Source organism: Dioszegia hungarica, assembly GCF_025882075.1.
Source record: "Dioszegia hungarica strain PDD-24b-2 chromosome Unknown MKK02contig_6, whole genome shotgun sequence".
Taxonomy (NCBI): Eukaryota; Fungi; Basidiomycota; class Tremellomycetes; order Tremellales; family Bulleribasidiaceae; genus Dioszegia; species Dioszegia hungarica.
This window is the reverse complement of record NW_026515768.1, coordinates 2,100,854-2,126,955: the sequence shown is the minus strand read 5'-3', so window position 1 is coordinate 2,126,955 and position 26,102 is coordinate 2,100,854. Positions and strand designations below refer to the sequence as shown.

At 56.1% G+C, this 26,102-nt stretch overlaps 12 protein-coding genes across 12 annotated transcripts; 3 read left to right on the top strand and 9 right to left on the bottom strand.

Annotated features, from left to right (window-relative positions):
* Positions 1-1,026: 1,026 nt before the first annotated feature.
* Positions 1,027-3,514, bottom strand: MKK02DRAFT_23307 (armadillo-type protein; the record flags this gene model as incomplete). The annotated part of the gene is made up of 6 exons (XM_053086707.1): positions 1,027-1,478; positions 1,531-2,054; positions 2,101-2,232; positions 2,283-2,593; positions 2,639-2,731; positions 2,786-3,514. The coding sequence occupies 6 exons, from the start codon at positions 3,512-3,514 to the stop codon at positions 1,027-1,029; spliced, it is 2,241 nt and encodes a 746-aa protein (XP_052948368.1).
* A 340-nt stretch (positions 3,515-3,854) lies between these two features.
* MKK02DRAFT_42988 (uncharacterized protein) lies at positions 3,855-5,096 on the bottom strand (the record flags this gene model as incomplete). Its single annotated transcript, XM_053092228.1, has 9 exons — positions 3,855-3,929; positions 3,993-4,046; positions 4,096-4,191; positions 4,241-4,435; positions 4,482-4,575; positions 4,623-4,701; positions 4,758-4,822; positions 4,872-4,935; positions 5,039-5,096. The coding sequence occupies 9 exons, from the start codon at positions 5,094-5,096 to the stop codon at positions 3,855-3,857; spliced, it is 780 nt and encodes a 259-aa protein (XP_052948367.1).
* A 1,072-nt stretch (positions 5,097-6,168) lies between these two features.
* On the bottom strand, positions 6,169-9,615 carry MKK02DRAFT_42987 (thiamine diphosphate-binding protein; the record flags this gene model as incomplete). Its single annotated transcript, XM_053092227.1, has 8 exons — positions 6,169-6,363; positions 6,414-6,731; positions 6,780-6,840; positions 6,890-7,126; positions 7,178-8,780; positions 8,827-9,079; positions 9,133-9,340; positions 9,395-9,615. 8 exons carry the CDS (start codon positions 9,613-9,615, stop codon positions 6,169-6,171), a joined length of 3,096 nt encoding a protein of 1,031 aa, XP_052948366.1.
* Positions 9,616-9,943: 328 nt separating this feature from the next.
* MKK02DRAFT_22804 (putative peptidyl-prolyl cis-trans isomerase) lies at positions 9,944-12,490 on the bottom strand (the record flags this gene model as incomplete). Its single annotated transcript, XM_053086628.1, has 12 exons — positions 9,944-10,061; positions 10,111-10,301; positions 10,362-10,472; positions 10,525-10,660; positions 10,710-10,822; positions 10,870-10,985; positions 11,031-11,361; positions 11,413-11,556; positions 11,607-11,800; positions 11,871-12,067; positions 12,126-12,228; positions 12,277-12,490. 12 exons carry the CDS (start codon positions 12,488-12,490, stop codon positions 9,944-9,946), a joined length of 1,968 nt encoding a protein of 655 aa, XP_052948365.1.
* Positions 12,491-12,886: 396 nt separating this feature from the next.
* MKK02DRAFT_42985 (uncharacterized protein) lies at positions 12,887-13,519 on the bottom strand (the record flags this gene model as incomplete). Its single annotated transcript, XM_053092226.1, has 1 exon — positions 12,887-13,519. The coding sequence occupies one exon, from the start codon at positions 13,517-13,519 to the stop codon at positions 12,887-12,889; it is 633 nt and encodes a 210-aa protein (XP_052948364.1).
* A 789-nt stretch (positions 13,520-14,308) lies between these two features.
* Positions 14,309-17,276, bottom strand: MKK02DRAFT_22971 (pre-mRNA splicing factor; the record flags this gene model as incomplete). The annotated part of the gene is made up of 18 exons (XM_053086650.1): positions 14,309-14,354; positions 14,405-14,547; positions 14,594-14,647; positions 14,701-14,900; positions 14,954-14,975; positions 15,033-15,113; positions 15,167-15,229; positions 15,280-15,690; positions 15,740-15,926; positions 15,970-16,055; positions 16,103-16,212; positions 16,264-16,331; positions 16,395-16,451; positions 16,501-16,559; positions 16,614-16,742; positions 16,793-16,929; positions 16,996-17,183; positions 17,230-17,276. The coding sequence occupies 18 exons, from the start codon at positions 17,274-17,276 to the stop codon at positions 14,309-14,311; spliced, it is 2,088 nt and encodes a 695-aa protein (XP_052948363.1).
* A 257-nt stretch (positions 17,277-17,533) lies between these two features.
* Positions 17,534-19,450, top strand: MKK02DRAFT_22833 (high-affinity nickel-transport protein-domain-containing protein; the record flags this gene model as incomplete). The annotated part of the gene is made up of 10 exons (XM_053086634.1): positions 17,534-17,686; positions 17,735-17,753; positions 17,800-17,880; positions 17,932-17,995; positions 18,033-18,058; positions 18,113-18,379; positions 18,433-18,536; positions 18,643-19,082; positions 19,138-19,255; positions 19,313-19,450. 10 exons carry the CDS (start codon positions 17,534-17,536, stop codon positions 19,448-19,450), a joined length of 1,410 nt encoding a protein of 469 aa, XP_052948362.1.
* Positions 19,451-19,517: 67 nt separating this feature from the next.
* On the bottom strand, positions 19,518-20,548 carry MKK02DRAFT_23580 (histidine biosynthesis enzyme 1--5-imidazole-4-carboxamide isomerase; the record flags this gene model as incomplete). Its single annotated transcript, XM_053086751.1, has 4 exons — positions 19,518-19,825; positions 19,910-20,090; positions 20,149-20,338; positions 20,391-20,548. 4 exons carry the CDS (start codon positions 20,546-20,548, stop codon positions 19,518-19,520), a joined length of 837 nt encoding a protein of 278 aa, XP_052948361.1.
* A 181-nt stretch (positions 20,549-20,729) lies between these two features.
* MKK02DRAFT_42981 (uncharacterized protein) lies at positions 20,730-21,364 on the top strand (the record flags this gene model as incomplete). Its single annotated transcript, XM_053092225.1, has 2 exons — positions 20,730-20,859; positions 20,928-21,364. 2 exons carry the CDS (start codon positions 20,730-20,732, stop codon positions 21,362-21,364), a joined length of 567 nt encoding a protein of 188 aa, XP_052948360.1.
* Positions 21,365-21,471: 107 nt separating this feature from the next.
* On the bottom strand, positions 21,472-23,124 carry MKK02DRAFT_23518 (uncharacterized protein; the record flags this gene model as incomplete). The annotated part of the gene is made up of 8 exons (XM_053086741.1): positions 21,472-21,523; positions 21,581-21,640; positions 21,689-22,275; positions 22,321-22,420; positions 22,477-22,620; positions 22,699-22,796; positions 22,847-22,950; positions 23,001-23,124. The coding sequence occupies 8 exons, from the start codon at positions 23,122-23,124 to the stop codon at positions 21,472-21,474; spliced, it is 1,269 nt and encodes a 422-aa protein (XP_052948359.1).
* A 426-nt stretch (positions 23,125-23,550) lies between these two features.
* MKK02DRAFT_23238 (uncharacterized protein) lies at positions 23,551-24,601 on the bottom strand (the record flags this gene model as incomplete). Its single annotated transcript, XM_053086695.1, has 6 exons — positions 23,551-23,584; positions 23,633-23,874; positions 23,920-23,945; positions 24,007-24,103; positions 24,153-24,251; positions 24,320-24,601. The coding sequence occupies 6 exons, from the start codon at positions 24,599-24,601 to the stop codon at positions 23,551-23,553; spliced, it is 780 nt and encodes a 259-aa protein (XP_052948358.1).
* A 340-nt stretch (positions 24,602-24,941) lies between these two features.
* On the top strand, positions 24,942-25,786 carry MKK02DRAFT_31994 (uncharacterized protein; the record flags this gene model as incomplete). The annotated part of the gene is made up of 2 exons (XM_053088422.1): positions 24,942-25,724; positions 25,772-25,786. The coding sequence occupies 2 exons, from the start codon at positions 24,942-24,944 to the stop codon at positions 25,784-25,786; spliced, it is 798 nt and encodes a 265-aa protein (XP_052948357.1).
* Positions 25,787-26,102: the final 316 nt, after the last annotated feature.

The following is a 26,102-nucleotide window of genomic DNA, read 5'->3' as shown; positions in this document are numbered from 1 at the left end:
ATAGGTCGGCTTACATGTACGTCCTCACGAGTTGAGCACGGCCCACGGAGCTCAGCGGGTCGGGATAAGCGCCGCCCTCTCGGCCCCGCACCATTCCGCACTGCACTCGCACTGCCCCGCGACGCCGGCATCCCTCGCGATCTCGGGATCGGCACCGTGATGTAAGGATTCGATCCGTAACCACTGAAGCCAGCAGCTCAGAGAATCCCCGCTCGAGCTAAGGAAAGGCTGACATGACCTTCTCGGCACAAATGATTCGGTATTTCGTCGAAGTACCGGACCAGTCCCAGTGGCGGATGACAGCACGTGCGCCCAGGGGATAGCAGGAGTAGGCAGGAGTCAGGTGATCACAATTCTATGCTGCACTAGCGCTGTAAGCAGTCAAGATTAGAACATGACGGCATCACCGGGCGGACGTGGACGCTTCGGCGCCGATCTGAAACAGCTGAAACACAGCCAAATTGCCTGAAACGGTAAGCCACGTGAGCCGCCTCCCCTCCACCGGCGGCAGATGGCATGCCTAGATCTAGATTCGAGCGCAAAGACGGAGCCGAGGTGGCTCCTTCTCATATTATTGATCGGATTAGCAGGTGACGGTAGTCCCTGGGCGCGAGGCGGCGTACGGAGGCGGAGGCAGCGGAGCGACGACGGCGGCGGATCACATGTGGGCGGTCGGATCTCGGGGGCAGATGTCGCTGCCGACAGTGCCGCTGTCTTTGGGTACGCGGTAGTCAGGTACAGAGCGGCTTCGGTATGAAGGGTGGGTCCCGCCGGTCAGGTCCTGGTGCCATCCGGGTGAGCGGCAACAGCATACACAGTAGCTTCCTTTCGCGCTCCGTTTTCCACGACATGTATCCGTCGGCAAGTCAGGTTGTCAGTAATGGGTTAGGCCTGCAGTGAGCTTGCTTCTCGGTACCACGGCGCATTTGCCCCTTAGCGATGCGGAATGAGGACGTGGGGTTGGGTGCGTGATTGGCGGATCCCAAAACTGTACAGATGCATCTCTCACCGTGCCCCACAGAATCCTCACAACGCCTCGATCCGCTCCAAAAGCAGCCCCGCGCCCTTGGCCTCGCTCGCTCCAATAGCCTCCTTCGCCTCCTTCCCTCCCAAGATCTTCTTGATCTCCCCTTGTCCCTTCCCATCCAGCGCTGCGATCAGCTCAACGAGCACAAACGGTGCCGCACAAGCGATCCGGACGGTGTTCTCCGCACCGCCAGCGTCTGCACTGGAGATAGCTTCGAGCAGGGCTGACGACATGAGAGGGGGAAGCGCCGCATCGAGGACTTTGACGGATTTGGAGCTGGCGTCAAAGTGGCCGCCGGAGAGGATGGTTTTGTATGTCCGGACGCAGTGGGACAACTCGAGGAGGTGGGCATTGTCGGGTACGGGTGAGTCGGTGTCTGAGAGGGAGGAAGGGGATTCGGGGAAGGGGTTACGCAGGGGTTCGACGAGAGCTTGGACAGCGGCGGTCTTGTCTGTAACGATCAGTAATAGTCAAAGACCGTAATGGTGCTTCCGACAACTCACCACCCTCAGTGTATAGCATGATCTCCTGTACGACCAATCCTGATCCTGGATCCCTGACCATCTCCTCCGCCTTCATCTTGACCTGCTCCAACAGCCCCTCGCTCGCGTACCCGACCAGCTCCTTCCGCCTGACATCCTTGTCCTTCTTGCTCGTCCCGATCTTCCGGGCCATCTCGGACGACTCGGCCAGATCTTTGACGACGGCCGGTAAAAAGTGCTTGGTCGATGTCGGCGTGAGGAGGTACATGAGTGATCGACGGCCATTCTTGTCGCTGGCCAGCTCGGGCGTGAGGGCGATAATGTCAGCGACAAACGCTTTGCCCATGAGCTTCGTGTCGTCCACGCAGTCGAAGGCTGTGAAGAGCACGAGCTGAGCGTCGGCGTCTTTGGCCATGGCGGGTATGTGTTTTCGGAGTTGCTGAAGGGTTTGTTTTCGGTCTTTGGCGTTGCCGCGGACGAGGAGTTGGCGCACGACAGCGGACCCGTCTTTGGTGTGGACGATTTCGGGAAGGGACTCGAGGGATCTACCTATCAGCTGGGCTCCTCATGTTGGAGATTGGTAAGACTCACGTGGAAAGGAGCTCGTGCATCTTCTTGTCGGCCTCTTCGGCGTCCAAGAAGCGGTACACACAGTCCAGATACTCGTGTACCAGCCGATGAAAGATCGCCTGAGCCAGGGCAGTCTTTTGCGTGGCATTGAACCTATGGTTGTCAGCTACTGCTCTGCGAGGATCAAGGAAACGCCAACTTACGGTCCCAGTACATGCTTCTCCACTCCATCCAACACTCTCGACCTCCCCTGACCTTCTTCCCCGATATCCGCCAAAATCTCCTCCAGCCCCTTCTCCCCATCTTTGCCTGTATCGAATACCAGCACCTCCTTCGGGTAGAAGCCCCGCACGAGCTGCCGCTTCTCCTTGGCGGTAGCGTAGAGATCAAAAAAGTCCGAGAGGGGCTGTACGGCCTCTGCGTGGGCGAGCAGAGAGGGAAGAGCGGGGCGAATGTCGGCGATGAGCTGAGGGCGGATCGAGGGGCAGTATCGGATAAGCTTGGACATGAGGAACTGCCGATCAGCAACGGGACGAGCGAGAGGAGAACGTAGGCTCACCTTGGAGTACTTGGATTCCATCATGACGCGCCATTGTGGTCGAAGTTCTTGCGCGACACCGAGGCGCTCTTCCTTGCCTCCGTACTTGACAATCTACCTCTGGTCAGCTTGCCCGGCTATTGCATAGTACTGGAGGACAAAGCTCACAGTCTGCAGTATTCTCCCTCCCTTGTGGCCTTTACTAATCTCCCCCACACGTCCCTTGACCGCCTCCCATAACTCCACAATCGCCGTCCTCCGCTCCTCCTTCGTCACCTCGACCTTCCGCGCGCGCTCCCAGAGCGGCAACAGCGAAACAAGGAGCCCATGGCTAGGGAGCAGGGTCGTCCGGTGTGGCTGAGCCGCATGAAGCGCCAGTCTCTCCTCCTTGCTCATACGAGCCCGCTTCTCCCCCGTTCCAGCATCGTTGGGCACGACCTTGTCCGTGTCCGCATACCCAGCCTCCTCGTCTCCGTCCATATCGACATCCTCTTCCTCTCCTTCGGAAGCGTCGGCGTCCACTTCCCCACCGCCGAGAGTGACGGGCTGTTTCCGCTTCTTGGCGGGCTCGTCGTATTCCTCCTTGCCCTTGCCCTTGTTAGCGGCACCATAATTTCGGGCGCCTCCGTTGTTGTTGCCGTATGAAGGAGCGGAGGAGCCGTAGGATGGCTTGCCGCCGTATGATTTGCCGTCGCGTCCGCCGCCGCCTCCGCCAGATCCACCGCCGCGACCCCGTCCACCTCCACTACCACCTCCTCGGCCACGACCACCCCGGCCACCCCCGCCAAAGCCTCCTCTGCCGCCATTTCCCTCTGAGCTGCCGCCGAACTTGGGCTTCTTCCAGTCGCCGCCACCGCCGCTAGGTGCTGGTCGCTTGTTTTGTACTCTTCCAGACATAATGGTGTAGACAGTATGAGCAGGTAGCAAGTATAGTTGTGGAGGAACTTGGTGGACATGGAAATCTGAACTGGAAATATTCACCATGACGTGGCCGCAAATGCCGTCATGATAACTTGATAAGATCGGAGGGTGGCGAGGACCTACTATAGAGAACCAACTTGATCTTGAACTTGATGCATGTATTGGAAGCCAGACGTGTGCAACCCACCTATCAAACCAGAGAAATCTATATACACATCTATAATATGGAACGAGAACCGATTGAATCTATTCTGGCAACGGTGGGTCGAAAATCTAGCGGGAGTAGCGATACAGCGGGACAAAAAGGGGTTATCGCCTAGTCCTTGGCGACGCCGTGGACCTTGTCGGCGGTCTTGTCGGCTGCCTCGGCGGCAGCTTCCTCGGCCTTGCGCTATAGAGAGTCAGCTATCAATCTCAGATCCTCGCTGAGGTCGTGTCAGCTGAGAAGACATACCTTGGCACCGAGCAGGTAGTTGTAGATCTCGTCGACGACAGGCTTGACCTGGTCCTGCGCTATCAGCTTATGCTTCTCGTTACGCACATCGCTTCCAACTCACGATAACATAAGCTCCGACCTTGTTGGACTTCTCCTGCACGCTGGTGTCCTTGGCGAGGACGATCTCCTTGAGGTCGGTGGTGGTCCTCTGAACGCCCTGCAGTGTCAGCTTCGGGCATCTCGCCGAATCACTCCTTTAAGCTTACCTCGATCAAGTGGCCCGGAAGGACCCGACCCTGCGCAGCGAGCTGCTTGAGCTGTTCGACGAGGTGGTCGGCGTACTCCTTGGACACGCCGATGGTGGCCTGGGCGCGCGCACCGAGTGCAGAGTTGATCTCGGCAGTCTTGGTGAGGACGTCGTGCACGATGGGCTGATACTGCTGTAGCATGGGAGCGATGCGCTAATCATCAGCACGGTCACAAGGTGAATGTGGAAGGGGGACTTACAGCATCGTACACAGCCTTGCCTTGCTTGATCACCACGAGATCCTGAGTGGGGGTCTTGAAAGCGTAAGGGAAGGTAGCTTGAGCGCGGTCGAAGCTATCATGTCAGCTCCGCTTCAGACATGTCTGCTACTAGTAGCTCACGTCGCGACAGCGAGACCATCAGCCGACTTAAGGATAGGCTGAGTACGGTTGATAACGGGCGAGACGATATTGTACGAGCCTGGCTGATCAGCATCACCCCCATGAGTTTAATGATCGCGAGAGACTAGGACTCACGAGTTGCGACGGACACGGCAGTGGCGTAGACGTAGTTCGTCGCGGGGTACGCCTTGAGCAGGGAGCTGAAACCATCAGCCACAGCCATCTGGGGATAACGAGTGAGAGACATACTCGGCGTAAGTCACCGAGTCATGGATGACCGGGACACCGTCCAGGCGGGACACGATCTTGTAGGCTATAATGGTCAGCTAGGGACCACATGTGGACCAGGTAGCTCGGGTAGGGGCACGATCACCAGGCGCCCACATTGAGGGCAGGAAGGTATAGGAAAGACCTACAAGGAGCCTCGACCTGGGGAGCCGGGACGTCGTTGGTGGTGTCGTTGGTAGTGGCCATCTTGAAGCAATTGAAATTGGAAGCTGACGAGTAAGCTAGACCGCGTCAGCAATTGTCCGCCCATCCTTCGTTTGGTCAGATAAGGAGTGTAGCTAGGAGAACAGGCGAAAGGAGGGATCACAAGTGGGGGTTCAGATCCTTGCGCGAGGGTCGTGATAGAGAGCCACCTCACAGCCTGCGTTCCAGGCTCGCGAGCAAACAGAAGATAGATAAGGATATGAAGGTGAAAGTGAAGTGTGAGACTGGGAAAGGAGATTCGGGGCCACAACCAGGCCAGCCTACGGTGTCCTGTCGCCAAGCTCACCTAGTAAGCACAGATAAAGCTGAAAATGGATTGATAGATAGAGATAAGAGTGAAGAGAAGAGCACAAAAGAAGAACAAAGAAGTGCCCCGCCTCTCCCCTCGCAGCTTCGCACACCGCCCCGAGACAAAATCAAGGTTTCCTTACTCGGCACGCCAAAAACGCCATTGAAACCAAGCCAACGTATCTTTGTGGAGACTCCACATTCCTTAGATCTGGATCCCGCACGTTTGATACTGGGAAAAGAGCTTACTCACCTGTTTTCTGTGCTTTTAGTTGATGAAGATGGTGATGAGAGGTGAAAGAGAGAGAAGGAGAGATAGAGGAGGCTGTCCTGTGTGATTTGTGTTTGCCAAAGGAAGGTATTGATGACGGCTAACGCACAGACCGTTCCTTTCAACTTTTTCATCTGAAACGGAGCTAAAGTTTTCAGAGTTCATCGTGATGAAGTGCGTCATCACCCTTATCTCATCCCATTCAGGCACGCAAAGGTGAGTCACGCTCAGGCGGAGTTTCTCATCCATGGGCAGCCAGTGGGTCTTGCAGCTTGGAGCTTGGAGCTTGGCCTCTGGATCCTCTGGCGCTGCGTCGCGCGAAGCGAAGTGGCTTGGCGTCTTACTGCAGTGACTCACTAGTGGACGTGACAAGATAGATGATGCAAAACTACTGTATATCCTTCTTCTGCGCCTATGGAAGTCCGCCCTTCACCAAGCCAATCATCTGCCACACCTCTCTCCTCCTACTCTCCGTACCCCAATCTCCATACTCCCTTACTCGGTCGCATTAAACGCCATCTCGTTGATCATCTCCACCTCATCCTTGTGCGCCTGCTTGTGACCCGTCGCGACAGACGAGGACGGCTTGCGTCCAGCGTAAATCGGGATCCGGTTCTTGTGGTGTTCCGTCTGCTTAAGAGCAGTGATCAACCTAGGCTGGACATATGTCCAAGCACCATTGTTCAAAGGCTAACCCCATCAGCTCTTGCCTCTCCCCCTTGCTCTGAGGCCCAACTCACCTCCTCCTGAGCCCAAATAAGCTCGGCATTCGCATACTTGTCCAAATGAGGCGTAATCAGATCATAAGGCAAAGGGGACAACTGCTCCACCCTCGAGATAGCCACATCCTTGATCCCTCGCTTCTCACGCTCCTGGAGGAGCTGATAGTAGACCTGGCCGGTACACAGGATATGACGCTTGATCTGGTCGGGCGCGACGAGGGTGTCCGGGTGCTCTTCGGGGAGGTACCGCTGGAAGATGGTCTCGCCTTCCATGGCCGAGAGGTCGGACCGGGCGAGCGGGTGACGGAGGAGGGATTTGGAGAAGAAAATGATGAGCTGGAGTATCAGCTCTGCCTTGAATTCTACAAGCACCAAATAGCTTACGGGTTTTCTAAACTCGCGCTGGTTCTGACGGCGAAGAACGTGGAAGTAGTTGGCGGGGGTACTACGATGTCAGCTGTGCCTTATTCTGCATCTTCTAGCCTGATACTCACGTAGGGTACACAACCTGCATGTTGCAGTCCTGGTGCTGCCTGTCCAGCTTCTCCGGTGCGGGGTAGACTCTCGGCTCATCATCGCACAGCTGCAAGAACCGCTCGATACGCCCAGACGAGTGTTCCGGTCCCTGACCGTCGTACCCGTGCGGCAAGCTCATGACGAGCCCAGACCGCTGAAGCCACTTGCGTTCACCGGCAGCGATGAATTGGTCAATGATACATTGAGCGTTGTTCCTGAGGAGTCAGCTTGGCCACCTTCACGTTCGAAGCAGCTCAGAAACTCACGCAAAGTCACCAAACTGCGCCTCCCAGATGGTCAAGCTGTTGGGGCTGACCAACGAGTATCCGAGCTCGAACCCAAGCGTACCAAACTCCGACAAGTGCGAGTTGCAGACGGTGAACGAGCCCTGCTCGCCACCGAGGTGCTTGAGAGGGACATACTGGTTCTCCGTCTCCTGGTCGTGCACGACCGCGTGTCGCTGCGAGAAGGTACCCCGCTCGACGTCCTGTCCGGAGACACGGACGTGCGTGCCCTCGAGGCAGAGCGAGCCGAAAGCGAGCGCCTCGGCGGTCGACCAGTCAATGTTTTTACCCTCATTGACGGCCTTTCCGCGGGACCCGATGATCCGTGCGAGGTTCTTGTGGGGTGTGAATCCCTCGGGGAAGGTGGAGATGACGTTACCGATCTGCTTGAGCGTGTGCTGGTCGGTTCCGGTCGGGTGGTGGGGGAGGACATTCTCCGCGAGCTCCTTGGGCGTCGGGAATCCCTCCCATGAGGACGAGAGCCACTCGCGCGCCGAGGGCTTGTACTCCTTGGCGAGATCCTGCGCCTTCTCGAGCATCCCCCACACCCACTGCCGGTGCTCATCAATCTCCTTCTCGGTGAACGTGCCCTCCTTGATCAACTGGTCCGTGTATAGAGAGAGTACGGTAGGCTGGTTCTGAATCGCCTTGTACATCCGCGGCTGGGTGAATGACGGCTGGTCCGTCTCGTTGTGCCCGTACCGACGGTAACAGACGATATCGACGACCACGTCCTTCTTGAACGTGGCGCGCCATTCCGCGGCGAGCGTACAGACGTAGTTGACCGCTTCGACGTCATCACCGTTTACGTGGAAGATGGGCGCGTCGATCGACTTGGCAATGTCCGAGGGGTAAGGAGTGGAACGGGCGAACCGCGGGTCGGTGGTGAAACCGATTTGGTTGTTGACGATGATGTGGACCGTTCCGCCCGTCCCGTAGTTGGGAAGATTCTGCATCCCCATCGTCTCGTACACCACACCCTGGCCAGCAAACGCCGCGTCTCCGTGCAGCAGCACACCCATGGCGGTGGTGTGTGTCGCCTCGTCGCCTTCGAAGTGCTGAATGGCGCGGGTCTTGCCGAGGACGATAGGGTCCTCCGCCTCGAGATGCGACGGGTTGGCGACGAGCGAGAGAGACACCTTCTTCCCGCTCGGTGTGGGCCGGACGTAGTTGGCACCCAAGTGGTACTTTACGTCTCCGCCTCCTTCCTGCTTCTCCACCGCCCCGGCGAATTCATTCAAGATAGCCTCGATAGGCTTCCGGATGACGTTGCCGAGGACGTTGAGCCGTCCACGATGGGGCATACCGATGACGATGGATTTGACGCCCTCGTCGACCGATCGGTCGATAAGCGCCTTCATACCGGGGACGAGGGATTCGCACCCCTCGAGACCGAACCGCTTCTCGTTGGGGTATTTGGACGCAATGAACTTTTCGAAAAGCTCAGACCACATAGTCCGGTCGAGGATCATCCGCTTCTCCTCCGTGTTGTATTTCCACTGGGTGGGGAGTTCGACACGCTCCCGGATCCAGTCGCACTGTCCCCGATCGACAATGTGGACGTACTGAACACCAACGTGGTGGCCTACATGTCAGCTCCTACTGCAAAAGACTTCAACCGGCCAGCTCACAGTACATCCGCTTCAGCTCCTCAATAATCTGCCCAATCGTCATCTTGTCCCCCGGGACGGACCCGATGAACCGAGGGAGAATGGACGAATTGAGCTTGATCTCCTTTTCGAGATCCTTTTCAGTCCATCCATAGTACTCCAGCCGGAGTTCTGGTGGAGTGTTGGCGTCGAGGTCGGCGTTGGAGATACGGAGGGGGTCGAGGTTAGCAATGTGGTGTCCTCGAACCTGGTACGCGCGGATGAGGAGCTGGACCTGGAGTTGTCAGCTAATGACCTATAAGGGCTCTCACGGGATTGTCAGCTCACCTTCAAGTAGTCGGCAACTTCACCACCGCCAGAGACCTGCAATTCCGGGCTACCATCGGCAGCGGCGGGTACGGTGGACCCAGCGCCCGAGTAACCCGGAGGCGGTGTGTAGGCGGAGGACGATGGCAGTCCCTTGTCCAGTCCCTCAAAGTAGGTAGCCCACGAGACGTGCACGCTCTTTGGGTCGCTCTTCCAGTGCCTGTACATCCTATCCTGTCAGCCCTGTCGTCCCACTCTACCTCAAGGGCAGGTCGACACTTACTCGTCCGCGTAGAACGCGTTTGTTCCGTTCGCAAACATGTCATTTGCGCTGGGCGGGATGGACGTCTCGGTAGCGTATGAGCGGGAAGGAGTTGCGTCCTTCAGTTGGCTGGAAGACGCGGTAGGTGGGACAGGGCGGGACGCGACGGACTGGTATAGTCTAGCCGCGCGAGGGAGGGGGCGAGCCGCCGCGCGAAACGAGCGGGGGAGGATGCGCATCATCCTGGTTCGAGTTCGATAGATTGTAGATGAGATGAGGCGATTAGGAGGCGCCTAGGGCTGGCGGGGAGAGCGGAGGGCTGTAGTGTAAGAGGTAAGGTGTAGGAGAAAGGAAGAGATGGGAGAGGGAGGTATGGTGTGAGCGAGCTGCAATGAGCGATTTCGCTGGTCGTATTTGCGGCAACGGTTGAAGCCGAAAGCCACGTGTCGGGTCCCCGTTCGGTTTTGATCGGCGGCACTCCCGCTCCCGGCCATAGCGGCTAGTTCTTCTCCGCTCAGCTGGACCGCTCGAGGTAGATGCATTCAACAGATCTTCTATGTATCTACCGATCTAACTATACTCCAGACTCTGCATCGAGATCGGATCATAAGGCTGATCATTCTTGTCGGTCCCGACCGCTTCTATCGATTTGACAATTTCCATCCCGCCAGTGACTTTGCCAAAGATTCTGCGGGGTCAGCTCGACGTTACCAGCAGAAGCGACAGACAGTACTCACGTGTGCTTGTTGTTGAGCCAGTCACAGGGGACAGTGGTTATGAAGAACTGCGAGCCGTTTGTCGCTTTCCCAGCATTGGCCATGGCGAGCATGTACGGCTGGCCAAAGTTGACCTTGGAGGAGAACTCGTCTTCGAAGGTTCCGCCCCAGATGGATTCTCCGCCTGTTCCGTCGCCGAGCGGGTCTCCAGTCTGGATCATCTATAATCGTGAGCTGAGGCTCTTGAAGGCTTCCGAAAGCTGATAGCTTACGAATTTCTTGATGATCCGGTGGAAGATGATACCGTTGTAATACCCGTTTTTGATGTGCGTGACAAAGTTCTCGACAGTCTTCGGCGCAATGTCTGGGAAGAGCTTGACGAACTGGGGCGTCAATTTGGGCATCCTGAGAAGTGAGGGGCCAACTACAACTCACTATGTCTCCCTTCGTCGTATGTATGACAGCCGTAGTGGCAGACGCTCGAGCCTTCTCGACTGGCTGAACAGCTGTGCTCTGCTCCTCCCTCGTCGGCCGTTCATTGAAGACATCGCGATCTCCGCTCTTTTGGTCGCTAGGGCCGTTAGCTACTGCTATAACTGCTACCCCAAGACGTGACTCACGGTTCGCCCTGCGCAAAGAGGTAGAAACGAGATTTGTTATAGGCGGTTGCGAAGAGATGGGGATCTCGTGTCGCCTTATCCTCAAGGAGTGGGTTCGCGGACGCTGCCATAGCCTGACTGTCAGTTGCTGTCCGTCATATACGCGGCTTTGCTAACTCACCAGCGTCGTTACACCCTTCTTTGCCGGCGCCCCCTGATATACCGCCAGATTCAAGAACCTGAGCGACTCATCCTTTCCAACCACCCTCGACACCTTATTCGTCACTGTGTTTACCACTATTCAATCAGCTCCTGTCCATCCCTGTAGAACTAGTCACTCACCCTTAATTCCCAGCATCGTAGGGTACATCAAGAAATTCCCACTCTCATCCCAAACAGCACTTGCCGTCCTCAACACCCCGCCCGGCCCCGCCTCATCCCGATCTAACTCCCGCTCCTGCGCCAGCCGCCGCCCAAAGTCCATATCGTCCAGCTTATACACCGCCGTCCCCGCCTGTTGCATCTCGGATGCAGCTTGCAGGCTTTCATCGTATGTACGAGTCAGCTTGCCGGTGAGGAAGTTGAAGATGTGGACGGCGCGGGAAGGGAGGGCGAGGGTCGCAAAGTGCGTTTGGGAGGGGGAGAAGGAGAAGGAAGTGGGGATGGTTTTGGTCTGGTATGTCAGCTTATACCTTTGCTGGGCTGGAATAGGACGCAGACGCACCTTTTTGAACTGGAACAAGTCGGTAGAGGACTTGTACTGCCACATCCCGGCGACACTAGGCAGACCAAACGGTTCGCTAGGCTGCCAGTACTCGACAAACCCATCCTCGTCTGCCGAGACCACGCAGTCGTACTTCGACGTATACTAGCTCGTCAGCTTGGACCGCAGCAGGCATGCCGGTCCCGCTAGCTTACCGCAATGGTATGTACGGGCGCACGATGTATCTTTCCCAGCTCAAACAAAGGCTTCCCATCCCCGCGGCCATCATATATCCGGATCATGGGCGACCCCATCTCCGAGACCGCCAATAGTGTCTGCCCCGCTCCTGGTTGATGTACCCAGCAACACGCTTTCGGTATGAATGGGAACTTGAAGATGTTGATCATATCTTTTCGTCAGCGTTTCTCCTCTACCGACTCTCAAGCGCTCTGACATCGAGGTGGACTGGCTGGACTCACCGAAATTGACCACGTCGAACACCCTCCCTTCTCCGCCTTCACTACACGTCGCGAATAGTGTCCCCTCTTCGCTAGCTGCCACCGCGACGATAGCCTTCAAGGACGTTCTGTAGTGCTTGACGAACTCTATCCCACTCTCCTGCTTCTTCCATAACTTCAAGTGCCCGTCTACCGAAGTCGTCAATACGAATCCAGGCCTGAAGGGAGTCAGCTCATTCTTGAACCTGTCCACCTAGGTTTCATTATGTAGCTCACTTGGTCATAGTCACAAAGTTGACTGTGTCCCTGTGCATGAACGACTTGTAGTATCGGTCCTGATCCGGGAGATGGTCGAGGAACAGCTTCTCATGCGGTAATACTCGACGATCAGCTACCATCCCGAAAGCTGGGGCGAGGAGCAGCTCACCTGCCCGCTTCTTTCTCCGCCCATTGGAGACCACTACATCGTCTCCTGCAGCAGTAGGCATAGGCCCTATTTCGTCGTCCGAATCATCCGCGCCCGGAGCAGGCATGGAAGGTCCAATATCATCCTCGTCCTCGGCGTCCCCATTTAATGGGCCAGCGGGAGAATCTGATCTGAGGCGCTTGCGGGCTGCTGCGCTGCTCTCGACGTCTGACATGCTGGCTGTATGAGGCGTGTGTATTGGGAGGAAGTGAGGAAGGCAGAGGTATCATGTGAAGTACAGTAGTTGCAACGGCCAGCAGCTAATAGCTGGCTCGGCCTGAGGCGGTAACGTAATTCAAGTGGCGCCCGCGTGCTATGGCCAGTGGCAATGGGGCTCTTGTGGGCAATGACTCCCGAGGCGCTGCGCCTCCAGGGACGGACCAGTAAACAATATGAGCTACGAGAATTGCACTGATCGCAAGCACTGAATTATACTTCGAAATCGTCGAGGAGAATCAGTGAGACTAGGGATAGGAGAATTGGCACCGTTCCGCTCACGCAAAACCAACCAGCCCCGGCTCGGGGGGCGCGCGAAAAGGGGGCGCCATGTCTGATGCAGCGGATCACATCATCACAAACCAGTCGCAGCTATGTACTCCAATCGAGCAGCGGTGAAGTTCAGGTCTTTATAGTCAAACAACTTGACCGTACCGTCCTCCTCACCGAGCACCAGTAGCGCGTCCCCTTCGCTGGTAAGGTGCTCCATTGACCCGGTGCGCAGTCGACATAATCTGTGGCAGGAAGGTATGAGCAACGCATCGGTGAGATCGTCGCAGAATTTTGCAGCAGAATCTTCGAGAGAATTGGCCCCGACCCCGATGACTTGAAACACATGCTTCCAAGCCAGTTCCCGAGACGGATTGATGGAAGTGCCGATGTCGCTTGCGCCTGATTTCACCAAGTCGTTGGCCAGCTGGATCAACCAGCCAGGCTTGGACTCAGGCAATTTTGCGAGATCGCCTGTTGCTGTCGGAATGGTCATGGTACGCGTGAATATCCCAGGGACTAAGCGGAAGGAGTGGATGGTCGAGAGGAAGGGGCATGTGTAGATCCAATGTTGGGCCTCCGAATCGATAGGATCGAAATGGGCTTGAGTCCAGGCGATGCAGGTGTGAATTTCGTGCGAGAAATGGCTCCCCAGCAGGTGTGGGTCAGCAGACGATGACAAGCGTAAAGCGGTAGATATGTCTCGGATACTCGCCATGGTGTCGAGTGAAAGCAATGATGACTTTTGACCAACGGGAGGACAGCAGTGTAATAAGTCTGCTTGAGTGAAAGGGCCGTGAAGTAGAATCCTCCGAGCTGTCCAGCGCTAGTGAATGATTTGCGGGCCGCCGACCAGATATCCTTTACCCTCTTCGGCGGATCGCAGTCTTATATTCGTAACTCGCTGTCAACTCAAACGTCATCTGGGTCTTCATCGGGACAGAGCAACCCGAGCTGCACATTGCCCTGGAGCTCCGAATGTCATCATCCTTTCATCCCTTCGGTCCAACGACGCTTCAACACTCCGATCGTGCCGCTTTGAGACGTAGCGGAGCACTCACATCCTCAAGCTGATGACGGCGCTCCTCCGATGATGAGCGATCCTTTGCTCCACCGATTCGAGCTCATGAGGCAGATCCAGTGGTCACTGAGATACGGCTTCTACCTTGAAGAACGCTGATTGGCAGCCACCGCTATTCTCGGAGCGGGTTCAGCTTGTAATGAGTACTTGTTACACTGTCATTGTGAGCAGCACGTTTACGGCAAACTTTGAAGCATCTGACCCAACGTTGAGCACTGTGCACACCTGTTGAGAACCCTTCATACGATCGGCGCAATGGCGCATTCACCTTCCGATAACAGTAGCGGAGCTTTGATTATGACGGTGTCCCCAAGGACTTTCTCCGCCGCACTGCGGTCCGCATCCTGCGCCTGAATTGACACCAGATGCTGAGGGGTTGTCCTGGTGGCGAAAGCGGCGGAATGGTATGGTCGTGGCGGGGTCGCCCTAGTGTTTCTTCAGATTTCCTCCTTTGAATGTATAGAAGTGAGGTCTGAATCGTCAGCTCCTCTCCATAGCTGTATCAGCATATAGGATGCTCACGCTAGCTCCACCAGCCAATCCTCCTCAATCACCGTAAGATCCCGCATGAATGACTTCGTCGTCTCGATGACTTCGTGATAGATGACCCAACCGGTCGAGGGTTGACGTGTAAACATGACCGACGAGGGATGAACGTATAACGTCTGCTATCTTAGCTCTGCCCCACCCACCCACTGCTAGATGACTCACAGCTCCTTCTCGCGCCGACTTGAAGGTCCCATCCGGCATCATCCTCGCGGCGTTCTAGCAGGTCAGCTATCCACCTCATCCTGGTGCAAGCGCGTGAAGGGGCTGACCTTGAAGTATCCGCTGACCAAACATCGCCTTAATCGCTTCGCATCCCCAGCACAACTTTCCACCTTGATCCCGAACCGATCTAGAAACTTCTTGAGCTGTTTTCGGATCGACATGGCTCTCGAGAGAGCTTTATGGTTGATCCGGTGATTGCCGCACCACGACTTGTCCTTTTGACCGTACCGGACGAAAGCGTTGTACGCTGTATGGTCAGCTTAGTGCTACTTTACAATCCAGGTGGAAGCGTAGACGTACCGTTCAGGAGAGTGAGGTGGTCCTGCATAAGTCAGCTCGTCACGTCTCGCGGCTACGGCACAATCAGCAGGAAGCTCACCCCTTCCTCGGCCGTGAACTTCCGCCGTTCGAGATCTGACATTGTCTCCTTCATGCCTCCTGATGACATATTGAAGGCGTTCTACACTATCAGCACCTAGACCATATCTTCAGATGAGCAGCACTTGCCTGAACCTGCGTCATAGCTGCAATAGTCAGGATCTCCTCCCCGCACTTGAGCTCCTGGCTATTCAGCAGCTAGACAGTCAGCTACCAGTCCGCACATATACGAAAAACAGACAGCTTACTATAGCAGCCATCATCGGATCCAGCGGAACCTCCGCCATTCGCCTCCCAAACGGACTCGTCAATTTCCCCTCCTCATCAATCGCCTTGAGGCAGAACAAGAACTCTAGCGCCCTCGCCATCATTTCTGATGGCGGCGGGCTCATAAAGTCGAATTTCGCCAAATTGTCTATTCCCAGCGCTTTGAGCTGGAGGAGGTAGAGCGATATATCGGACCGAGTGAGCTCGGGAGGGGTCGTGATTGGCATAGGGGAATGGCGGTTACGGGTGGGGAGGAAGGAGGCGGGGTAGAGTCGGAAGCATTTGCCAGCGGAAGTACGACCGGCTCGGCCGGCGCGTTGATTTGCGGAGGCGAGGGAGGAGGGGGTCGTCGTTAGGACATCCATACATGTTCTAGGGTTGAAGGTCTTCATCTGGTACTGTCAGCTGGTGTTTGCATGCGGAGGGGAAACATGAGCTTACTTTGACGAAACCGCAATCCACCACGTACTTGATCCCGTCTATGGTGACACTAGCTTCGGCGATGTTTGTCGAGAAGATGACTTTCCGAGTATCGCGAGGTGACGGATCAAAGATGATCATCTGCTCTTCTGGCGGCAGAGTAGCGTATAGTGGCAAGGGCAGCATCTTGAGGGAGCCTCTAGGTAGACTGATGGTCAGCTCTCGCCCTCAGACTGGCGAAGCAAACTCACGTCTGCAATCGATCTGACAGGGTCTGAATGACCTGGTCAATCTCCTCTCTTCCCGTCAAAAAGACCAGCACATCGCCTGCTGGTTCCTACTCTGTCAGCTCGCGTGCGCTCTGAGCTATATACCGGGACTTACCCGCAGATGTATATCGAAGACTGTCTGGACAGCCGCTTCGGCATAGTCCTGACATGGTTCTTTCAGATAGCACACCTCAACCGGGAACATTCGGCCTTCGAGTGAAACGACTGAACGAATCAGCTGTCGTCCCCATGCAGTTGTATAGCCTTTGAGCTCACTGATAGCGTCATCCTTCGAGCGGTCCGCGCTGTCCGCGTTACTGTTAAAGTACTCTAAGAAGTCTTGTCTATACTGGATCAGCGTCTGGCTCAGTCAAAGCTTTAAAAGGATAGACCGTGACGACACGTACGCGTCTATAGTGGCTGAGGAGATGATGACCCGCAATTCTGGTCGCTTCTTCATGATCCTGTATGTCAGCTCGATCTGCCGTCAAGGGCATGCTTCGACAAGCTCACTTCTTCAGCAGTCCAAGCAAGAGATCAGTGTACGCCCCTCTCTCGTGAGCTTCATCGATCTTCCGTGTGAGCTTGTCCTCAACGCCCAGATCATTACACTCGGGCTAGCTTACCATGATCACGCTGTACTTGCTAAGCAGCGGGTCTGTCATACACTCCCTGAACAGCATCCCGTCCGTCAGGTATTTTATCCGTGTCCGAGCAGGAGATGATAGATCTTCGAATCGAATAGTGTATCCGACCTATTCTGATAAGCTCCGCCTCTACACATCGGGCGCATGGTGCAGCTCACCTCGTCCCCGAGCACACTTCCCACTTCCTCTGCTACTCTCGTGGCCACACTAGTCGCCGCGACCCTTCTGGGCTGAGTACAAGCCACCACCATATTCTCAGATGTCCATCCTGCTTCATGTAGGTACTGCGGTATCTCTGAGTACCGGTCAGCTTCTTGACTCCCTTGCAGAATGTGACATGGTCATGGTCTGGTAAACTGACGGGTCGATTTCCCGCATCCCGTCTGCCCGACAACGATCATCACCTTATACCGCTCCACACACCACAGCAGCTTCTGCCTGTGCTTGTAAATTGGCAGCCTCTGCCTCTGCGCATCGATAGAGAGGTTGGCCGCTCGCGATGAGGTGGCTGCCAACGACCCTTCGGCTTCGCTTGCTCGGTCCACGGAGCTTCCTGGAGCAGTCAACCCTGGTCTTAGACCGTCAGCTGGAATACCTACCGGGAGCGGCGGTTCCAGGCTTCCAGAACTGTACTGGCGGCATCGTGGCAGAGATATCTCTGTTATAAGAAAGATAGTGTAGACAGTGAAGCAAAGGACAGGTCGAACAAGTGGCAACAACATTTCTTGGTCCCGGGGCCAATAAACCTTGTTGTTCCGTCGGAAGAGCGGGCCGTGCCTGGATCTGAGCGATAAGGAATGTGGTGCGGAGCGGCTAGCGGAAACTTGCAATCTCTGCTGCAACTGGACTAATCGGCCTGACCGCTAGACACTGAGGCTACAGCCATGCTGCCGGCAGTAATGAAGAGGCTGCGAGACCGACATCTCACACTCTTCGGGCAGGCCATCTTGCTCATCTCGGGCGAACTTCTAGCTAATGCAGTCTGCTGGATCGCGGCTGCTCTGACTTTGGGTCAGGCGGATGGCCTGCTCGGATTAGCTCTGCTAGCTTGGGTGAGCAGGTCAAACTCAAGCCAAGCAGGAGTACAGCTGACTCACTAGACCATCGGACTTCGACATGGTACGCTCATCTTCTCAGAGACACTCTCATGGCTGATCATCTACAGGGCTCGACGCGGACCATATCTCCGCGATAGATAACGCTACTCGACAGCTTGTATCGCTTGGACAGCTACCTATAACGTGTGGTATGATCATCATTGTCCGGGGTCTTGCCTGGCTGCAATCTGACCAGTCAGGTCTCTGGTTCTCCCTCGGCCACTCGACTATCGTCATCGTGGTCAATGTAGCTATCGCGATCAGGTGAGCTCTCCGCTTCCCGGAAAAGCTGATCGTCCAGTGTGGACATCTACGATAAGCTGGACGGTGTGTATCTCCCCTCTTCCTTCTCGTAAGCGTGAGACCTGACGCACGATCCAGGCGTAGGCACTGTAGGAGGCTACATCGGCGCCTCCGTATCCGCCTCATTCCTCTTCCTCATCGCCACAATCAACACCGTCTTCATCATCCGCGCCATCCGGGAGCGGAAGGCCATGAAGCGTGCCGCTGCCGCTGGACAGGAATACGAGATTCCAGATGTGACAAAGATACACGGCGGCGGATGTCTGGTGCGGATCGTCGCACCATTGTTGAGGGCGGTGGATCGGCCATGGAAGATGTACCCCATCGGCATCCTCTTTGGGTTTGGTGAGCTTTTGGAGTCAAGAGCAGGCGATATGATAAGCTGAAGAGGGGTCCAGGCTTTGATACGGCCTCGTCCATTGCTTTACTGGCTATCTCGGCGATAGCGCAGAGAGGGACCAACGGGGAAGAGATCAGTCACGGTCGGATCGTCGTGCTGCCGGTAGGTTCAAGCCTATGCTCTGATGAGAATAATACCGGAGACACTGACCGGCCAGTTTCTGGTAAGCTAGCCTATCGGCCTATAACGTGTCAGCTGCTAATTTTAGTTTACCGCAGGCATGACTCTTGTCGACTCGCTTGACTCGATCCTCATGTTATACGCCTACGCTCCGATGGTCACAGACCCCAGCCAATCTCTTTTCGCCTTGTTCCTCGATAGAAAATCCTCGGGAGACTCGGACACTGAGCGAGAGATGACCCTGCCCACAATGCCCATAGTCCCAGATAACGACGAAATAGGGCCTGATGATGGCGAGGGAGAGCCACCGAAGAAGGCTGTCTACCTTGACAATCCGCCCGCTTCACCGCTCCAGCAAGCCGCCTCCCCTGGTTCAGCTGCTCCACACTCTGGTCAGCATCGCCCGGACCGTCAGGCCCTGGGCGATAAGGCCGACTATGCTCTCCGGCGCCAACTCGCCGCGAAAGCCGCTACCATGTCTAGCCTGTCTATCGCGCTCACTCTGCTCTCCATCATCGTCGCGTTCTGGTAAGTCAGAAGCTCGTTTCCTACAGAGCAGCCGGCTTAAATGCTAATTTGGTAGTATCTCCGTCATCACAATCATGGGTCTTGTTGGAGAGAACTGTACAGAATGCTCCGAAGCTGCGGAGGATCCAGAAGGTGGCGGACTGGCCGGGAGCTGGTGGCGATTCTGGGCTAGTGTGAGACTTGGACTTCCTCCCCCGCTCCCAACAGAAGATAGCTCATGAAGGCTTCAGGCAAATGAGAATAGCGGATACATCGGTGCGGGGATCGTCGGGGTCTTTGCTGCCATCCTTTTGGGGTACCACTTGGGGCGGTGGGGATGGCGGCGGTACCGCGGGCAGCAGGACGGAGGGGTTTCGCTTGAAGCGTAGACCGATAAGAAGAATTACGAGTGTAGAAACTAGAAACCAAGTATCCAGGTGCTCTCGCTCATTTTATTCATACTGCTCCCCTACTCATCTCTTTCATCCGCTTATCCACCTGAACAAGCTCGTCGAACCCCACCCCCTTCCCTCCAAAGATATCCAGCGCCGATCCAAAAGTCAGATCCACCTGCCCTCCACTCAAGCGATCTACCAACTCCAGATCGCCCAGCTCCTTGGCCCCGCCGGCGTACGTACATGGTATAGAGCACCATTCGCCGAGAGAGCGAACGAGGTCTTCGTCTATCCCTTGACAGAGGCCTTCGACGTCTGCTGCGTGGATGAGAAGCTCCGAGGTGTGTTGGGATATCAGGGTGATTGTTTCTGATCATCATCAGCAGAGTGCTTGAACCGGATAGCAGGTGATATTGATTGAGGCCCGGGGTTCTGTTGGAGACCGGAACTCACCTCTTGTCACGTAGGTATCTGTCAATGTCTTCCACCCGTTCATAGCCACAACCCACCCCTTTTCTCTCCTTCGACATGAAATATCCACGACCAATCTCTCTTTCCCCACTTTTCTACTCAGCGCCTCGAGCCGTTCTAGCGAGAGCCTGGCATCTGGGAAGAGATACGAGGTGACAATCACCTACACCGTACGATCAGCTATCAACGCATGAGTTGTAGCTCCGAGGGTGTGAACTCACCTTCTCAGCTCCCAGCTCAAGCCAATCCAAGGCATTGTCCCCTGTTATCCCACCTCCTACCTGCAGACCATTTGGCCAGGCTCTTAAAGCCTCTTTGGCAGCATCGTCATTGTTCGGTCCGAGCTTGATGACATGACCCCCTGTAAGCCCATTGTCCCGGTACAGCTTCGCGTAGTATGACGAGGGGTTCCTTGACTATCAGTACGTTTGTCGCTGATACGGAAGGTGGTAGTGAGACGCACGCAGCAACAAAGTTCGTCTTGAGCTCCTTCTCCTCGACCGAGGTGAGGTCAAGGGTGCCGCCTACAATCTGCTTGACCACGCCTTGGTGCAAGTCGATGCAGGGCCGGAACTGGCTGTGTCGCCTCGAGGGGCCGGCTGTAGCTGAAGCAGATGACATGTTTGTGCCGCCTAAAAGAAGATGGAGGGAAGAGGAATTGTACACCAGCTTTCTAGCTCTCGCAGTTCAGGTGAGCGGTGGAGATGCTCAGGCACCTCCGTGCGTCCTTGTGCTCTCTTTCGCTCGCGATCTCGTGCTGTCTTTCTGACCATCACTTGAGCCACCCTTACTCTGAATCAAGATGAGCGACATGTCAGACCTTGAGCTGGTAGCTCAAGCTATGGCGCCCACCGAAAAATCCCAGCCAAAAGCATCAGCAAAGACCACAGCACCGGCTCTAACGGATCGGGAAAAGGCAAACGGAAACCAACGTGAGCCATCCCTTCGGGACAGCGATTGGCCAGCGGTCCTCACTCAAGGGCCGAAGCTGACCGACTAGCGAGCTCAGGACCACCCTCTTCCGACCCGCCAATAGAAGCAGACCTCCCCGATCTCTCCCAAATCCCCTCATTAGCAGACCTCGACCCCGCCCTCCTCGCTTCTCTATCTTTGGAAGACCGTCAAGCCCTCCTGCCCCTCCTAGCGGCCATACAACGCGCGGACGCAGGACTGCTCAGCGTGGATGACGTAGACGATGATGATCCGGAGAGTATGGCGGAGATCCTGAGGCAGATGGATCAGGCGGCGGGGGTGGCGGATGAGCTGGAGGGGAAGTTGGATCGGTTGATTAGGGAGTTGGGGGAGGAGGAGGCGGGGCTGAAGGGAGCGGCGGGTAATGTGCAGGCAGCAGGTGGTGGGGCGGAACCAGCAGGTGGTGCGGACCAGGCAGCGGGTGGCCAGGAAAAGCAGGCGGACGAGAAGAAGAGGGACGCATGATGCTTGATCTTGGCTGCACACGAGGACTTTACGAGCGCTGTGTATAGATGCGCGGATAGATGTGCTTAAGTTGTAACAGGCACTTAATGCGATGTATAGGAAGGTCATCATGTATTCTCCTCTAGCAACGCCTCCACCGCCTGCGCTGTGTTGTAGTCGCTGGGAAGTTAGCTATGCTCTGAGCCCGTACCGAAAAGCTGAGGGCGAGCAGCTCACTTCCTCTGTAGTGCTCGAACAATCCTGTCCCGCGACATATTGGGAAACATACTGCTGAGCCTAATGTGTTAGCTTCGGCGGCCCGTTATCGGACAGCAACCAACTCACGCAGCAATCTCCGGCTCAGTCGGCGCTCTCGCCTCCGACCCACCCGCCAGCTCAGACACCCACTCCCCTACCGCCGCCCTCGCGACCTGCGTCCCGGCCCTTACACCTTCCACTTGCCCTCTCATACCCGTCGCCTGCCTCGCTGGCGTGGATGGCGCGCTCCCTCCTGCCGCGGTCGCAGGCGCGGGATGTCCCGGTAACCCCTCATTCACGACCGGGCCCCTTCTCGCGGCTGCAGCAACTACCGCCCTCGGAGCAGCCGGTCTCGTAGGCGCCAACCCCATTCTTCCGCCTAGGAGCGCCGCTAGTGCACCTGCCTGGGCACGAAGTTGGCTTTCGTTTGTCTGTCCAGGGACAACCCGATGGCTCCTCCGAGGGGCAGCAGCGGAGCCCATGATCGGGCTGAATAGGCGGGAGAGGAGAGCGGCGATAGACGAAGGCAGCCGATAGGCTTTCAGAGGACGGAGGAGGCGGCGCCGAGTGAAGGGAGTGTGGGGTATAGGAAGGGCGTCTAGGTGAGATATGTAGCCCGTGAGGAGGCCTGTTGTGGCTGCCAAGCCGGAAGCTGGCATGTCGGACAGGATGAGCTGTATGATCAGCTGTCATCACACAATGAAACTTGATCAGCTCACTTGCAGAACCAGAATGTAGAAGAATGTCTTCGGTGAGAAGTCAATCCCCATGATCCGGAACGAATACACCGCAGGGACGATTCGGTGTTTCTGCCATAATCTGACGGATCAGCTCATCGCAGCATGAATGCAGTCAGGCCGTATCGGACAGCTTACAGGCTGAATAGAACACCATATGGGCCGGAGGGTATGTATCTCAGACCGAAGCTATGGCCGGGAATGAGAGCGACGAGTGCGAAGAAGGTGGAGAGGAGGGAAGACAGGAGGAGGAAGGCGGCATATTTGCGGTGCCCGAATGCCCTGATACGTATCAGCTCGAATCTCGCAGAGCCGCATCGGGCATTCCAACATTCATCATAGCTGAGAGGTTTGAGGCACCGTTCGACTGGTATACCAGCATTTGAGAGTGCTAGTAACCCCACGACCAGCTCGGTGGAGTTGGCGAATGCAAAGGGATGTATCGCGATCCGAAAGAACTACGATGGAGTCAGCTGGAGATCCGAGTCCGCGGGACCTTCTAGCTCACTTGATGGTATTTAGTGATATGCGGTACAAGCTGAAGGTGCAAGTACGGCTTGACATCGAACAGTGACGCCGTCAAGGAGGATATAGCGACGGTGATGATCAGGCCTGAGCGGATTAGTACAGCTCTACCTGCAGAAAATGGGTCGAAGAGGTACCTTTGGTTATATCGGCATTGTGAAAGCCTGCGATGGTGAGCTCATGCAGGCAGGCAGAGTACGGAATACTCACCTGACATTGCGCAAGAGGAAGTGATGCGCTTGAAAGCGATGTGCTCCTCATTCCTTAAGTTCAGGCTTCTTTGACAAGTTCGGAAGGTCGCGTAGGTCAATTGCGAGGCAGGTCGTGACTATAACCGCTGTTCGTTATTATGCGGACCAGGCGTAATGGCGGTCTGGAATGGGATGCAGAGCAAGAGAGGTGAAAGAAGCACAATGAAGGCGAGGTATGAGGAGCTTGAGCTTGGCTTGCGCTCGAGCTGCGCGACTGATCTTTGGTGCTTCGGAGATCGCCGAGCAGCGCTAGACGAGGCTTGTCCGAGCTGGCTGGACTCTTGTGCGCGGGACTCGTTACGTCTCGGAGCGAAAGCAGCATCGACGCAATAGGTCTTTGCGACGTGACAGCCAAGATCAATCCAGACTGTATATACAAAGACCGCAAAAATAGCTGCAAAAACTGATGCCTCCTCGTGCCGTTCCCAGCAGCCCCTCATCCCCGCCCAACGATTGGCATACCCGCAGCGCTAGACGTCAGCAAAGCCCACATGACGGAATACAGACCGCAGACTCACATGATAGAGAGGTGCAGAACATCCACATTCGCCGGCAGACCCGCCAAATATACCAGCGTGTCACCCACGTTCTGTACATCCATCATAGGCTCGACCTTCAGGCTTCCATCGGCTTGCCGGGCACCCTTAGCGGCGTGACCGCCCATCGAAGTCTGGGCGTTCCCGATGTCGAGCTGGGTACAGGTGATGTTATGTTTCCTACCGTCCAGAGAGGTAGATTTTGAGAGACCGGCGATTGCGAACTGCGTGATCAGCTAGAATTCGGGGCGCGCTGCGAGCTGGCGTACCTTGGAGCAGGTGTAAGCTGCCGAATCTGTTAGAGTCAGCATAGTAATGCATATCTGAAGCAGGGTCTGACGCTGTATGGGACTCACTTGGTCGTGGCGATGTAGCGGATATACTGCCATTATTGATGATCCGCCCGCCTTTCGGTTCTTGCTGGCTCATGATTCCGATAGCTTTTGCCGTGCACTGACACATCATTAGCTTCGTCCAGTGTCCCCATCAGAGCTGTACTCACCAGTACACTTCCCATCACGTTGATCATCAACGTGTCGCGGAATTTGCTCATATCGACATCTTCCAATGGCGTACCGCCAACCAGATCCACACCGGCGTTCTATCAATCAGCTTTCCATGGCGCATATAGCGACGGAGTATAGCCTCATCATCCACAGTTACACTTACGTTGAACAGCAAGTCCAATCGCCCATACTTCTCCCTGACCGTAGCGAACATCTTGCCTACATCCTCCTCGGATACCACATCGCCAACGCAGATCTCGCACACTGTCCCCTCTCTGCACGCATCCGCGGTCGCCTTGAGCTCCGCCTCGCGTCTCCCGCTGAGCACAAGCACAAGCTTCTCGGGGTGGGCTGCCGAGGGGTAGGCGTTCGAGAGCGAGATGGCGCAGGTACGGCCGATACCGCTCGAAGCGCCGGTGATGAGGATGACTCGTTGATCGGGCATTTCTGACTGTATTGCGAGTGGGCTGTCGTGGGGATGATGTAGATGGTGAAAAGGCAGACCTTGTATCGCTGGCTTTTGAGCAGCAAGAGCTCGCCAGAGTGGACACGGTTAAAGCCGGGACAGATCGGCTGCCGGCCCGGTCTGTGGGGTCTCCACTTGAACAGCTGTGGTATCAAATCCCACGTCATGCTTGTTTACGCTATGGAGATTGGCGCGCTTGACTTGTTTTGCTCCAAGTTGAGTGATCAAAATCAGTCAAACATCCACTTCGCCCAGCCACTCACCTATCATACATCCATCTTGATCCCAACCGCCCGATCTTGGCTACCACCGAGAAACTATGCCCGTCACCAAGAAGAAAGGCGCGATCTTCGCAATCTACACCGACTCCCCTGCCAAATCCACCCGGTCCCACACGCACAACCCCTCCCCTTCCACCACATCCGCCTTCACACATACCTCTACAGTCTCTCCAACAAAGAAGTCCACCTCTCGGAAAGCTCTGGCTACCGTCCAAGCAAAATCGGTCGGGTTCCCCTCGGACCCCTTATCCAAGGCGGACAAGGGCAAAGGACGGGCGGACGCGCCCATCCCAACCCTGGCCGAGAACGCTATTCCCTCTGTCAACTACAAATCCCTCTCCCGCACTACCGGACCCGCTACTACCAAGCGTATTCCCTCCACCACCTCCAAACGCCAATTCGAGATCTTCCGGGCGCAATCCCCCTCCGCACCCCCTTCACCAACCGCTCCAATCCCATCATCCCGGCTCGCCGAGTCTCCGCTCAAGAAGACTCGCGCAACCCCCCGTCGGTCCCAGCTGGACGACGATGATATGGATCTGGAGAACGTCGCGCCCGTCCTGGACTCGCCGGCATCACGCACGCGCTCACGAGTCCGGGCAGCCTCATCAGCCGGTCTGGCGTCTCCGCTCGCTCCCCTTCGCTTGGCGTCTCGAGCGGCTGGAGAGGCGCTCTTGGGAGATGGCAGGGGGACATTGACGTTGAAAAAGGGAAGGGCGATGGCCAAGTTGATGAAGGGGGCGGAAGTGGGTGTGGGGGATGTGCTGGGGGATGTGAGCGAGGCGTATGGGGCAGAGGGGAGTGCTCCGGCAGGGTTCACGGTCAGTGCTGCAAAGTATACACGGGTCGCAGCAGCTGATCAGCGCAGACTCAACGAAGATGACGCATCAAGATGTACCTATACTTCTTCATATCATACTCGATCTTATCTATAATCAAACACGGTCACGTGCCTAACATCATGTTCATGCACACTGCGACTGGTCGCTCAGGAGCGTCTTTTGCTCATCGTCTTAGCTTGCACGATATACTGACGCACTCTGCGGCGGCTTACCTTTGCGCTCGACGTCAAGCGATGGCTTTCCCGACCTGTTACCTTTCCTAGCCAGTCGAGACATGCTTGCCTAGCTGGAAACAGCAAGGACATACATGCACAGGAAGCCAGAGCGCCTACACATGCCCTCGCTTCATTCATGACC